Source organism: Pan troglodytes, chromosome 2 (assembly GCF_028858775.2).
Source record: "Pan troglodytes isolate AG18354 chromosome 2, NHGRI_mPanTro3-v2.0_pri, whole genome shotgun sequence".
Classification (NCBI taxonomy): Eukaryota; Metazoa; Chordata; class Mammalia; order Primates; family Hominidae; genus Pan; species Pan troglodytes.
The window spans coordinates 5163257-5179489 of NC_086015.1; the positions used below are offsets into that span (position 1 = coordinate 5163257).

Genomic DNA, 16233 nt, shown 5'->3' on the forward strand with positions numbered 1-16233 from the left:
AAAGCCAGTGCACTTAACCACTGGCTAAACAATTCTACTTGTTAAAATGCTCAGGGCTGATATTAAGCTGAAATTTGCTGCCCTGAAATGTCCACTATTTGGTCCCAGTTTTGCTCTCCTGAGACACAAATAATAAGTTTAATCTTTCTTCCACAAGACAGCCCTTCAAATATTTGAAGATGACTCTCCTCTGCCTGCTAAATCCTCTCTTCCCCAGGCTAAACATACTCATTTCTTTTCACTGACCCTCATAAGTCATGGCTTTCAGCCACTTCATCATCCTTGCACTGCTCCCCAGGAGAGTATTTCAGTTTGTCAAAGTTCCTCTTAAACCATGATGCTCGGAAGAGAACACAATCCCTCTATGTAGTTACACAAGTGCAGGTCAGGATGGAACTAGCACCTCCCTGGTTTTGGCCACCATGCTTTTATTAATGCAACCTAAGTCATGCCAGATTTTTAGCAACTATGTAAAAAGAAAAGCAAACATTGAATATTGGTCCAACTTCACACTATAGAATTTTATTCTCTGCTTTTTTTTTTCCAAACTTGAATTGAAGGAAAGCCACTTTTACTCACTCTACTCCTACCCAATATATTTAAGCAGATCATTTTTAAAACTCAAATACATTACTTAGTATATATTCTTATTAAATACCATCTTTATTTATTTACTGTTTTGGCCGATACTGATCTGTTTTGTTTTTTCTTTAATTTGACAATTATAGCAAAACAGAAGAGAAAGAAACATTTTCTGTAGTGTGACCACTTTTTCTTAAATACATTAAAAAAGGGTTTTTTCCTCTACCACTCTAATATTGCTCACAGATAAATCTATTTATATTTTCCCAAAAACAAAATTTTAGAAAGTGCTTTGCACACATTCCTGTTTTAATAGGACCTTGCTATATTATTGCTTTGTTTAGTTTTTTTAAAAATTTGGAATATATGAAGAAGCAAAAACACTGAAAAGAAAATCTGCTGCTTGCCATTTTACTTACATATATGTATTATATATCTATATAATTATATGTTATATCTATTTGTATGTATGCATCTACCTTTTCATTCTTTTCATTCCAGATATTTCTGATTTCTGCTATCTTATATACTCACTATCTCTTCTAGCTTTCTGTGATTCTGAGGTTAATCAAATATTCAGTAGGATTGGGCTGCAAACTTACCACTAGAAACTTCTCTCTAGGCCAACCTTTAGCCCAGGGGTGGGAAAACTATGGCCATGAATTAATTATTCTTCACCTGTTTTTTGCAAATAAAGTTTTTATTTAAAAAACTGCCACTTCCATTTGTTTATGTCTTGAGTAAGACTAGTTTTGCATTCTAATAGTACAGTTTAGTAATGGCAACAGTGACCAGGCTGGAAGTATTTGCTATCTAGTCCTTTACAGTCTTTTACAGAAAAGATTTCCCAATCTCTGCTTTAGTCATTAGTAAGTAGTCCCTGCATTCTATTATTGAATTCATTGCTGAGAATTGAAACTAGCATAAATTCCTATCCCTGTACTAAACGGCACTGAAAGCAAAAATAATTTAGCTACTTGCTTCAGGAAATTCTTGCTTCTAGAGGACAAAACTTACTTTTCAAGACCAACATCATCATCTGTATCAAGAGCCTGACCTTCTTGTACTCATCAAATTAAAGCTATTATGCCCTAATCTCTACCCACATCTAATCAGCTCCTCATCTTGCAAGAACAACCTTAAAATCACCTAACCCAGATCACGAAGCCCTAAAAATATTGTTTAAAAAAAAATTTCAGCTGAATTAAATTGAAAGGAGTTTAATTGAACAATGAACAATTCACCAATCAGGCAACCCCTGATTCTGGGGCAAAGCCCAGAATCACAGCAGATTTGGAGAGACTCCAGGGATACCTCATCATCAGAACAAATTTGTAGAAAGTAAAAGGGAAGTGACTTACAGAAATAGGAAGTGACGTACATAAACGGCTGGATTGGTTACAGATTGGCATTTGCCTTACTTGAGCACAGTTTGAACACTCAGCAGCGTATGACTGGTTGAAGCATGGCTGCTGGGATTGGCCAAGACTCAGCTATTGTTTCAGGCACATATTCCTAAGTTAGGTTTTCAATCTTGTCTACCTATTAAGTCAGGTTACTGTTGGTCCTCAAGGACTCAAATATAGAAATATGAATTTCTTCAGGCCATTTCTAGTTTATATTAACAATATCACCCACTTATTTCTCCTTCTGAGAAAGTATTACAACTATGCCAAGTTGTATTCTCCCTGACTGTGGAAAGTCTAGCAAACTTAGATTTGTCCAATGAATAAGTATTTCTTGTCACCTTTTTAGGAATGGAAAGCCAACACTACAAATCCTCAAAGCTATAGCAGCGTCACTCATCCACATTCTTGTATTCTGATTTATATAAATACAAAGAGCATTTCCATAAGATATAATTACCTGCACATTGCAGATAGAAAAACAGGTGCACACAGAGGCTGGAGCTATGCTTTGGTGATGTGTGCAGTGCCCCAGATCAAGAGATCACATAGTAGGGGGGGACCCTCAATCAGGGATCTGCCTTCAAGTCCCAGCTCTCGTTCTAGGTCATGGACTAAATTTTATTTAGTTAACTATCACCTATATATGTAAATAATGGCAACTACTTATCTCCTCTAGGCCTCAGTTTCCTCAGCTATGAAAATAGAAAGCTGACTTCTATTATCTATATAGTTTCTTTCAATTGTGAAATTCATTGAAAGTATGATTTTTTAGCAGTCTTAAAACTAATTTCTTCACACTAGTATCTTTCAGCAAGACTTCATGGCGTCAAGCAAAAGGCATATGAGAGATACTCTCTTGATGACTGAGTTAAGTTCTACAGCTTGGTTTCTCTGATTAAAAAAAAATTGTAGAAATGATTCTGACTATTTCCATAACAAACATATTTGCATTTATTTCATGCTGTTAACAACTTAACATGTAATCATGGCTCCTCTAGGAAAAGCAGTACTGCTCCTTCTATGATCACATTAAACACGCTGTTATATCTTTCTACTAATCTATCATCTATTATGGCTGCGTATTTTGAGAGTTTGGCATAACAATTATCATAAGTGATAGCATTATATTCTGAAAACAAAGAATTTGATGGCACAATTTATCTTGCTACTTGGCCTAACTTAATGGTGGTGGGGTTTCCTAGTCTATACTATATTTTTCTCAGATCACAAATAGTTCACTTTTTAATTTATTATTGATTTAGCTTAAAAGTAAATAACTCCGTGAATGCTAAAGTTGGAAATCTGTTATAAAAATTATTAAAAATCTTCTCTTCCTTCTGGCCATGGATGTTTATCACACTGAAATAAAACTGTGGAGCTACCTGAAGAAAGTGAATTTGAGATTTTTAATTTATCTGGTGTAATTAACTGGTCAACTAAAAACAAAAGGGCAATTAGCGCTGCACACATTTGTTCTGATGATGAACATGGCAACTGAAAATGGATCTTGATCTTCACTGTGGAATCCTTTAGTATCAAAGCAATGTTGCTGTAAATAAGGGGAGAATGAAGCCCGTGAGGAGTCACGCACTTGCAGCCATGATGTCCTGATAAACTAAAGCCACACCAGTAAGACAACTAGAGAGAGAAGTTGGCCAATATTTCAAAGTAATATTCCTCCTTGACCATCCTACTGCCCTGTACTTACAGCAATAACCAAAGCCTTTTAGTAGTAGTTTCTACTTTTCCTGCCACCAATGTGAGAAAATCATTTCATGTACTGCCAAAGAGGTAAGAAAAAGGTATAATTTGTAATTGACCTGAGTATTTCCATAAACAGTATGTATTAATGCACATAATTCTCCAGCGTCCAAGTCCGTGTCACCTAGATGTATTTATAGAAATTAAAAAGCACAATGTTGACAGAATTGGACAAGAATAATTTTCTATTTTCCCCCACCATAGAGTAAGATGTTTTAAATTATTTTAGACATTCTCTGTAGCTTCTAAGTTAGGTTGGGAAGTACCAACCCTTCATGAGCACCTTTCAGAAGCTTATTACAGAGCTATGCATGCACATCTACTCTGCCTTTTTATTCAAGAAATTGACCCTAGTTCTCACTGGAAAAAATAAAGTTGGAAAGCTCCTCTGTAAAAGATAGATAAGAGAATAACAGAGGTGCCATCTCTGTTTAGGTTAACTCTCATTGTCTCTCAAGCCTGCTGGACAAACCAAGTTTAACATGGCAGCCACCTTCCAGAATTTTCCTGATGCCTGAGGTCCAGCCATTATTTGACTTACACATTTAGTCCTGGTTTACTGGCAATTGTGCACATTTATAGACTGACGAATGGTTTTAGAGCCAGGAGATGGAGTGAGAATTTTCCTAAAAAAACATGATTATTCTGAACCAAACAAAGAAACTCTTAATGTTGTTTGGGTTAAGCATAATTAGCACTGCGTATAACCTCACTGTCACAGCAATAATTGCTGAGTTCTTTCATCTGCCTTCTGGGATCAGAAGCAAGTCAGTGATACATGGTGAGAAGAGGTCGTATAAAGGCAGGGCTCACAGTCTGAAGCTACTTCAAAATACAGGATGGCATCTTTTTCTACTAAATACATGGTATTCTTGTTGAGTACGTATACACTGAATTAGAAAAATACAGTTGGATAATACTTTAATAGAAATCTTCACAGCCAAATATATTTTAGAGTTTAGAATTCATTAAATGAGAGATCAGCAAAAGAAAATTCCAGAAGCTCGAAAGCCAGAAAGGGTCAGATAATAAATATTTTCAGCTTTGCAAGCCATATGGTCTCTGGAGCAACTATTCAGCCCTGCCTTTGTAGCACTAAAACAGCCATAGACAATACATCAATAAACAGGTATGTTGGGTTGCAGTGATATTTTATTTACCAAAAAAAGGCAAAGAGCCAGATTTGGTCAGCAGGCTATGGTTTCCTGACCCTTGTTTTAGCCTTTAGAAAGGCAATGGGGTACAAATTCATATGTATTTCTATATATTTATAAATTTGTGTGTACAAATTTATATGTATTTTTATTTGCATGCATATACATATTATAGACAGATATGTACATTAAAGATACATATAAATTTGTGTGTGTGTGTGAGTGTGTATATATATATATACATATATATATGTATATACCCAATGAACAATACACTTATCATCAACCAACATCTCTGTTTCAGCAGAAAAATACATCAATATTTATAATAAGCTGGGTAAAAAGATCTAAGCAACCACACATTGCTTGGTGTGTATTGCCTGGGGACAGTTCTCTGCCACCAAATAAATTTTGCCACCAAGCTTACATGTAATTTTCAACTTTCAAAGATTCTTTTTAATTGCAAGAAAAGGGATTATAGGCCTGTACATACTCTTTCCTTGAAGTGTTTGAAATTATTACTTTTGTACTGAGCAATTTCATGCAAGAAAAAGTAAATACACGTTAGTTTATGAACCAAGATACTCACTGCTCTGGGCCAAATTATCATTTAAAAGACCTCATCTAAAACAAAATGCTGGTGATACATTTTTGAGACTCTTTTTAGGTTCTAGAAGTTTCTTTAAGTTAGATTTATATACTGGTTTTCCTTTATTACACCATTTTGCCTCAAGTGACCTGTAGGATTCTAGGAACCTAGAATGAATTCCTGTGGCTATTTTGCATGTCAGTGACTAGCAGAAATTTTACTCACTGAATATTTCTACTCGATTCTGCTGTGAGTAAATAACTACACTTTTCTTAACTACATTGTTGTCATTGAGCCAGAGTATTCTCCTTCCTCAGGCAATTTAAACTTTCACAAATGAAACTTTTACAAATGGCAACCGATGCGTAAATATTAGCTCTTTAGGCTAGCAGTATAGAGGAATGCCAAATAAAACATCTTTCGGGCTTTGGCCTCATTATAGTATGCTGATAAGCAATCAGATGATAAAGGGCAACATTTGCTATGAAATTATACACTGGATGGAATCAAACCATCTTAGAATATTAGAGCTGGAAGAAACTTGAAGGTGACTTCTAGGTCAAACCCTTCAATTTTCAAAGGAGGAAACTGACAATCAATGTGACTGTACATGAATCACTCAATGTTACTCAGCTGGTTAAGAGAAGGAGACAATAGTAGAAGCAAAATCTCTAGATTCCCAATGTAGCCTTTTTCTCTCTACCACCAGGTTGTTCAGCTGTCAAATGCAAACCTAGCTCATGCTTGCTGAATAGCTATGAGCTCTGCATTAGACACCACGCCGAGTATTACGAGTAAGTGTTACACATGGTGTTTATCGTCAAGGTAAAGTGCAAAACCCTTGGCAATATAATGGAGTCTTTGGTAAGTGCAAGCCTTAAGAGAAATACATTGAGTCAGTGTGCTCTAGAATCTTTAAGAGAAACTTCATATAAATTTGAGATAAACGATACAGGGGACTGGGCACTGTGGCTCACACCTGTAACCCCAGCACTTTGGGAGGCCAAGATGGACGGATCACTGGACATCAGGAGTTCAACACCACCCTGGCCAACATGGTGAAACCCTGTCTTTACTAAAAATATAAAATTAGCCAGGTGTAGTGGAGTGTGCCTGTGTAAGCCCAGCTACTCGGGAGGCTGAGGCAGGAGAATCACTTGATCCCAAAAGGCAGAGGTTGGAGTGAGCCAAGATCGCGCCATTGTACTCCAGCCTGGACAACAAGAGCAAAACTCCATCTCATTAAAAAAATAATAATAATAAAAAATAAAAAAATAAAAATAAAGAATGAAGGGGCTTGGGGCTTGTCGGATTACTTAGGAGAAGTAGACAAAAACAAAATACAAACAGGACTAGGCAAAAATTTGTCTTCTTGGCTCAGGTAAGATGTTTCATGATTCTACGATACTGGGTATGATTCTAGGTTCTTTGGATGATGGAATGATTCCCAGTAACACTCATATACAGAAAAAGCAGAACTCTGCTTCTTACAGCTCCAAATGAGGCAAAGGGCACAAAGGAAATTGTACCCAGGAACAGAACTACAGCAAGCTGGGACTGTTGGAGGTAGCTTGCGAATGGAAAATGGGATAGAGATGGCTAGGCTTTGCAGGCCTCTGGAGGATTGGGTATTTTAAATAATTTTCTAGCCCAAGGAAGCAGGGGCTGTTTCTGGGTGTTAGAGATTTGGAGATCTGTGGTATTTGGGTCTATGTGTATTATAACCCGGGATTATTAAAGCCTAATAAGGGATATATTTGGGGTGGAGTCTTAGCAAACTGTCCATGAAGGGGAACTGAAAGTTTTTAGCTGTAGCTGCAAACTTTCGTCAAGATAACAGTTGTGAGATATACCAGATCAACAGGTTTATTATCTCTTGATGACTTAATGGAGAGATTATACACTTTTTCTGATAATATTGACAGAGGTCCTGGCTTCGACTGCCATTGGTTTCAATTAAGCAATATGCTGAATTTTTTACAAAATATTATAGCCAAAGAAATAGATAACTGATTGACAATGACCTGGTCATATGCTTGTCCCTGGAGCAAGAAGGTGGAGGCAAGTAACTCCCCAGCTGTATTGTCTGATGGTACATAGGGAGATGGTTCCTCAAAAGAAAGTCACGGACCTTTTATCACAAGAAGGAGACAGAATTATTGGGTAAAAAAATAATGAATATCCGTTAAATAAGTGTACCATGTAATTTACGTTATAAGCTGAGGCTTTTTTGAGAAAAAGAGTCTATTGATAATTCTGCCATGACAATTGGATACATGGAAACTGTCCAGTGAAAACAAAGATTTATGGCCATGCTACCATTGTACAGGTTTTTAGGGAGATACAGACCCTAAGGAGGAATTCTATGCAAATTAAATGACATCTATATAGAGATAATACATAATGCACGTGCACAGGAAGTAGATCTTTGTCACTAGATTGGAAGTATTTAGTAGTAGTCTCCTTGGAAAAGGAAGATTAGAAACCTATTGTGTGTATAGTCTTGAATATCATTCCGAAGACTTTGGATGTTTGTGAAATTGAAAATGATTAAAGTCTCCATTGCATAAACTGGCATAATTGGACCAATCTTTGTTTTAGGAAGAAAATTTTGATGGTAATATTTAAATGAGTAGAAAGGAGAAGAGATTTAAGGCAGGAAGACTATTCAGAGATCCAATTTTTTTTTTAATCTTCAAAGCCACTACTCTATTTAAAACCTTCATTATTCCTTTCTTGTACTACAAAAGTAGCCTTTAATTACTCTGTATAATTCCAGTTTTTACTCCATCTCTTTCATTCTCCACGGTAGCCAGAGATATAACATAAATTTTGATTCTGTTCTGCTTAACATTCTCAATTATGATCTGAAAGTACAGCATTCATATGCATTAACATGACCTAAATGTCTTGTATATTTCAGCCTCTTTCCCTTTCTCCAACCTTGTCTCATGCCGCAGTTCTTCTGAATATCAAACCGGACTTTCTCATATCTTTGAACGTGCAGCTCAAGGCTTGCTATAGGACCTGAGCCCACTGTCTCTCTTTTGTTTAGGAAGCTAGTCTCATCCTTCCTTCATACCTACTGTAATCCCTACAGCTCTGCTGTTTTCACCCCATGTACACACACTCTTTGCCTGGCAAAGAGCTACTCATATTTCAAGCCTCAGCTAAAAAATGCTAACTGAATTCCACCCTATAAATCTCAAACGTATTACATTTTTCTTTATCATATCATATTTTTCTTTATCATATCATATTATTGTGTAGTAAACATTATCATATTTACTACACAAATATTTTCCTGTGTGTGTAAGGTTTTTTTTGTTTTGTGTCTCTGTTTTTGTTAAATGTCTCTCTCACAAGGGAACAGTGCCTCAAAGGTAGAAATGAAGGATCTTAGGCTCACCATTAACACCATAGTGCCCATTGTCTTGCAAAGAATGTGATTATATAAAGAAGCAAACAAATAAATAAATGCTTATGAAAATATAATTAATGAATGAATAGATATAACATATGATCTAATTTATGTAAGGCATTAAAGGCTGTGGTATCAAAAGGAATGGAAAGATGATGTCAGATATGAGAACATTTGAGAAAGAACATTGACTCAATATATATGTCGACCCCTGAATATTGTTTATTTTTCCTGTGATTTTTATCCTTTGATTAAATTTGGAAAGCATTTAGCTTAAATTTTATTTAAATGTTAAGTATAATCAATGTTTTTGGTTTAAGATGAAGTAACTCATGACAGAAAGAAATGATTTTTACAATTTAAAAATACATCAAGAAATAAAAATTTTATTATTTATTATCATCACACTTAAACTCCATACACTTCCAATAAATATTTAAGGTTGCAAGAAAATATATTTCCACTATGTTAAAGTTTCCAAAGGATCTTATCATTTGATATATAATAGTTTTATCAAATGTAACCTACTACATCTCTTGATAGAAAAGCTGCAAAATTATACCATAAAAAGGCCATAGAAATAATAAAGGCAATAATAGTGGCTGTTTTTGTAAACAATCAACCATAGTCTGTTACAATCATACAGTTCATAATAACTGAACTTAATTGTCAAGATTAATTGTTGAGCTTACCTACATGAGTTGTTACAGAACATGGACATAGATAAGTTTATTCTGAGCTTATTCTAAATTTTTATGAGTTTAGGAGTTTTTATGAACCTCTTATTAGATTTCTCTTTTGGGCTAAAGGCCAAACTAACATTTTATCTTGATTTCATTTATCACTGCATAGCTTAAATGTCAAAATAAATTAGAGAAAATTATGATGCAACCCCTTAGGAAAAGCAAGTCTCGTACCTGAAAGATAACACTGCTAGAAATTGATTTCTTGCAGAAATTTTGTAGCACAATATTAATTTTATTTCTTGTGATATTAGGACAAATAATGTTTTCTAATATTTGAGGTGTGAATTGAAATTAAGAAAATATGAGCTGACATTACTGGAACTCGCAGAACAAATGTATGTGTAGAAAGCATCCATTTAGGTTGCTTTATTTTGGATAATAATATTAATATTAAATTGAATTAATATGCAACAAAAATATGCTTATTAAAATATTCGTGTTTGTACGTTTTTTATTTCATGACAATTTTGTCTTTTTCAGACTCTTGAGATACTGACTGGAAGATAGACTGTTTTTTTCCACCTGATTGTATGGGAGAAATTTTTGACCTTAGAAAGTGGAAATGAGGTTGCTATGGAAACTGGTAATTCTGCTGCCACTCATAAACTCTTCTGCAGGTAAAGTGTTCTATTATTATAAGTTTTGATTGATAAATATATTGGCATTGTATTTCTTTCTACGGGTGAAGCAATTTTCAAAATGCACAATTTGTATGTTATTTGAATGACTAAGTGATAATGTTTTGAAGGTAACTTCTATGACTCAGACAGGGAAAGTTTAATCCTTAAAAATGTATCAAATGCAAGTTTTAAATGGAAACTAACATTATTACATTTATAAATTGGCAAATATGACATTTTTATACAATGTAATTATGTAATATTTAATTATATAATATACTATGACATTTTTATAAAAGAATGTAATTAAATATTTTTATCACCAATAAACAGTGAATAATTATTCTTATTTTCATTATAGTGAAGTCTTTAAAAAATTAAAATTAAAATACATATTTTCTCTCATGTTTAGAAATTGATATGGCAAAAAAATCAAAGCTATATTCATTTAGAAGAAAAGGTGATATAGAATGTTACCTCAGAACTAGAAATAACCTTAGATATATTTTCTTTTTAATTATTTTAAAAGAATAGACAAGAACATGTTCTTTTATTCAACTTGAACATATTAATATCTGTGTATCAGTTAACTTTTGCTTTGTAATAAGCCACGCCAAATGTGAGTGTAATAAAATAACAAATAATCATGTATTTAGTTGACAAATCTGTGGGTTAACAATTTACGATGGACTCAAATGGGTCTTCTTTTGGTTTTTGCCTGGGTGCACTGCAACTTCGATGAGCTGAGCCATCTGAGACATGACTAGTCTAGGACATTCGTAACTGAGACAGCTGTGCTGCCATGGCTGTGGTCCAAATGTTACCCTCTGTGAGTCTGGGTTCTTTTACATGGTGGCTGCTCAGGGTTCCAAGAAAACAAAAGACAGAAGAATGCAGCATTTCTTGATGCCAAGGCTTGGAACTGCTACCTTGCCATTTCTGTGAGTTATTTTGACAATTATAAGTCACAAGACAAGTCCAGCTTCAATAGATGTGGAATGACACTACATCTCTTGATAGAAAAGCTGCAAAATTATACCATAAAAAGGCCATAGAAATAATAAAGGCAATAATCGTGGCTGTTTTTGTAAACAACCAACCATAGTCTGTTACAATCATAGAGTTCATAATTACTGAGCTTAATTGTCAAGATTAATTGTTGAGCTTACCTACATGAGTTGTTACAGAGCATGGACATTGATTAGATCATATGATTATCAAAGAAGCCTCTCTTCTACCATACCATGCTTCTTCCCCCCGACTATGTGTTGATAGGTACTAGTGAAGTTTCACGTACTTATAACAAAGCAGTAATATATTGACAGACATGCAGGAATAAACATAATAATTTAAAAGGAAGAAACACAGTAATTGTAAAGGACATATATTTTATAGCAATCCTGAGAAATAGATATGCTGATCTTAAAATGAATGACAATGCTAAAATATGCAGAAATCAAACAGGAGAATCAGAAAACCATACAAATAAAAGCAATTTTACCACTAGCAAAGCTAGCAGCTAGAAGTGCCATAGTTATATTTACTCAAAGTGATTACAGTATTTTGATTGGTGACACCTCTAAGTCTCTATAACAAAGATTTGGGGTTAAATAATAATGTATTCTTTTTTTGGTAATAGATTAAGACAGAAAAAAACTCATCAAGGTGCCCCCAAATCATATATGTGTGAATAAGAATTATATTCCTACCCTTAAGTTTCATCTTCCTGTCAAAATTCAACATTAACATTTTGCCCTTTAAATATGTATATTGAATTAGCATAGGATTTCTAAAAGACCTTTTGTGTTAAATTAAAATAAATTATTAGTCTCAGAACATGTATCAAATCTGAGAAATACTCCAGCTCTTATGTTAACTTTTATTTATCCAAACTGGATGTGATTCAACATGTCCTGTTGCTTTATTCTGATGGGAGAAATCATCATATACCCTTGGTGCACAATTTCATTGTGAAAGAACAGATTGGATCTATTTTTTTAAAGCCATAGCTACTTAAATGAGATAATCTAAGCTAAACATTGCCCCAGAGGTAAGGATGTTGATAATGATATACACAAGACAACATTGCTTTAAATCTGTTTGTTTTGTTAGAGGTTTCATGGTGTGTCTCCCTATTCGCAGATACTATTTTAGTTTAGAAAATTAGATTGTCTGATGATAGAGTTCTGTGACTATGCATAGTGATAATATCTTGTGTTTCCAAAACGTACTTTTTATTCATTCTGAAATGCCAGCAAATCTTTCACAATTACTTACTTTTTCCTTGCTATTTTAATTATTATAATTTGTCTAACAGGTTGATACTTTAAATCTCCCCAGACTCTAAATTAAAACTTAAAATTTTTTGACAACCTCTCCTCTCATTTTCTAAAAATTAACTGCAACTTCTAGTGCTTTTACTATAGTCATGGCTTCATAGGCCTTTACAATGAAACTTAATCCATACAGTCATACATGATTGATTCTGGGACACTTTTAAAGTTTTGAGAACTTAAAAGTTTAATTGTTCTATTTTAGTATTTTTTAAATATTAGAAGAAAATGAAGGCCCATTTAATTAGGAAATACAGTTAATAATTATATACTTTTTAACTGTTTCATTGATATGCATGACAGGCTAAATAATGGCCCCAAAAGATATCTAGGTCCTAATACCTGGAACCTGTGAGTGCTACTTGATACAGTAAAGTGGATTTTGCAGATGTGATTAAGTTAAAGATCTTCAGATGGGGAGATTAAAATGGCCCTGGACTATCCAGATTGTAAGAAGGAGGCAGAGTTAGACCTGACAGAGGGGAAGGCAGTGAGGCAGCAGAGCAGAGGGAGATGTGAAGATGCTGCGCTGCTAGACTTCAAGACTGAGGAAGGGATCATGAGCCACGGGGTGTGATGAAGGAAGCTCTAGATGCTGGGAAAGGCAGGGGGACAGATTCTCCCCTCTATCTGTGGACTGAGCACGGCTCTGCCTGCACCTTGTTTTCAGCCCTGCGAATCCCATTTTGGACTTCTGACCTCCAGGACTCTAAGAAAATAAATATGTACTGTTTTAAGCCATAACATTTGTGGTAACTTTTATAGAAGTCATAAGAAACTGAAGTTTCTTCCTCACTATGCTTTAAGCTTCCAGATGGCAGGGACTATATCTTGCTGGTACTTGGTAGGGATTCAGTAAATATTTGTTAAATGAATGAATTAATTAATTACCAAAAGTTAATGTTGTTGGTTCTATTTATGTTATCACAGTAGAATAAATTTAGTCATATAATATCCTCTGGGGAACTGTTAGTCTGGTTCATTCCTTTATGGTTGCCAGTGTGTATTAAAGTTACAGTCATAAGTTTCTAGAAATAGAATTGTAATAACGTTTTAAAAGTTTTAAATCATGCCGTATTTGAAACTCTGTGAGGGCAGGAAATTTCATCTGGTTTATGCTTTACTGATTCTCCATCCCCTAATACACGGATTCTAAATATTTGCTAAATGAATAAAAGAAAGCAGGTTCATTTACTTCAACAAATATAGAAATATATTAGAAACGATGATGTGCCAGGCAAGGAGCTTGATGTTGACCTTCAACAATAGGCCCATAGTCCCTGCCCTCTTCAACCTGACAGTCTAAACGGGGAAACCAGCAAGTAAGTCCACTTAAACTGAGATTCTGCCCCTTGTGACAAAAAAGTTCTTGACTAATACAGCTTTAAAAATTTGGTTTTGAGGTTGAGTTAGTATCAGAACTCTGCTGGGATAAATGCTTATTCACTAATGAAAATGAGGAAAAGAGCAAATAAAAGAATTTTAAGAAGTCACAATAATTCCTGGAAGGAAAAAAAAATCAAGAGGTTTAATATAGACTAAGAACGTTTATTCTCAGCCCTGAGTTACTGAAAAATCTACATTTCTTAAAGTAGAAAAAATATGTTAATGAGATAATTTGGATAACCAAATTAATCAACGGAGAAAAACTTATAACTGTAAGTCTACTTTTTGTCTTTGTAGACAATGCACAGATTGTTTTCATGAAGAAATATTTTATTTATTTATTTATTTATTTATTTATTTATTTGTTTGTTTGTTTGTTTGTTTTTTGAGATGGAGTCTCCCTGTGTTGCCCAGGCTGGAGTGCAGTGGCGTGATATCAGCTCACTGCAACCTCCACCTCCTGGGTTCATGCAATTCTCCTGCCTCAGCCTCTTGAGTAGCTGAGATTACAGGCACGCACCACCATGCTGGGCTAATTTTTTGTATTTTAGTAGAAATAGGGTTTCACCATGTTGCCCAGGCTGGTCTCAAACTCCTGAGCTCAGGCAATCCACCCACCTCAGCCTCCCAAAGTGCTAGGATTACAGGCATGAGACACCACACCCGGCCAAGAAATATTTTATTTTTTAATAAATACTAAACAATGTCAGTAATGGGTAGAAGCTGAAAAACCACATAGGGTCAAATTTTGTTGACCCTAGAATGTCACCTGCATAAGAAACCCAAGATTAACTGATGTGATTAACTGTCACATTTTCCCACAGTGAAAAATTCTCAGAATGCACAAGATGATTCTATTTTATTAAATCTTTGACCTTACCATGGCTTTTATGTAAAATTTGAAAAATATTAGACAGATTTCAAAATTTAGTTCCAATCTTTAAAAATTTGATAATTATTAAAAATGTTTAATAAATACTTGATAATAATAGGTTGAATCGTGTGCTATATCTGTTCTTATGAGTTAACCAGGGTTAGAGATAGCACAATTTTATCTGCGGACTGTTAGAAGATCTGCAGTCCTTAAGAAGAGTGTCAGTGAGTGTCAATGGCTGCTATTATAACTCAAACATAATAAACAATAGCAGAATAGTAGTTACAAGGAGTGTGATTTTCCTGATACTAAATATTCATATCATCTTAAGAATTTCTGCCTAATGTATTCTCTTTTAACATTCTTATTTTAACTAAGTACTACTATTTAAATGGTAGTGTATAAAACATTCACTTGGTTCACAAATATAACCACTTTTTTGTCATTTGTGTTTGTTTTGCCATGGGTTAAGGACTTTTATATGTATTTTATGAAATTACGGACTGAATACCTATTTGGTTAGTCCTGAAGAAGTACCAGTTATTCAGTATGAGACTTGGTTTTATCATGAAGAAGTGCAATAATTCAAGAAAGTCAACATAGGGCTAGTCACATGTATTGGCAGAGTAGAATCAAAGCCCTCCTTGAGGGATTCTAATTATTGTGTTATGCCAACAGGGCCTAATGAGCTGGTTTCTCCTACTGTATTAATTACTCTTGAAGAATAAACTGAGGCTCAAAATTATAATAAGTCTTTGCAGCCATCATTTTTATGTAATGTTTGCTGACAAATGTGGTTATATTATTTTCAAAACTTCTCCCAAAGTAGTTGACTTTTAACACTAAAATAAAGTTGTTTTTAGGGCTGATACCCATAAAGAAAGAAAAAATCTATTTTGTCAGTATTTTTACATAGCTTACTTCCTTATAAATAACACAGCCTGAAAGTGAATCTGGGAGAAACTCTACCTCTTTCTAAATACTCACAGTCAGGCACCTAGGAAAAAGGGACATTGGAAAGTATTTATGATTGCTTGAATTTCACTCTATTTCAAACATAGCCTTTTATTGAATTGAGAGGCAGAGCAAACGAACTACCTGCGAGAGAAAACCAGAAGAATGAAAATATTCACTATGACCAAGATTTCTTCAAAGACAACGATGTATCACACAGCAAATCCATGAAAATTGGCAGGTGTAATAAACCTGCTTTGCTCAAGGATCCCAGAAGCACATAATGGATATTCCTCTGGGTCAGAGTGTGAATGAATATTGAGTACGTCACAACCCACACTCTGCCCACGGTCTTGTTTGGATTTATTGTTAGCATAATAACACCTTTAGGAATGGAACACCAG

At 34.5% G+C, this 16233-nt stretch overlaps 1 protein-coding gene across 7 annotated transcripts in view; it reads left to right on the forward strand.

Moving 5' to 3' along the window:
* CNTN6 (contactin 6) overlaps nt 1-16233 on the forward strand; it is a 319927-nt gene that overhangs the window by 44949 nt on the left and 258745 nt on the right. For all 7 annotated transcript variants that reach the window (XR_010155484.1, XM_054680362.2, XM_063806584.1 and 4 more), the window contains one exon: nt 10143-10279. Coding sequence is in view for 5 of the 7 variants with exons in the window: in XM_054680362.2 (XP_054536337.1) it covers nt 10225-10279 (55 nt within the window). In the remaining 2 variants the exon portion in view is untranslated. The remainder of the gene's footprint in view (nt 1-10142; nt 10280-16233) is intronic.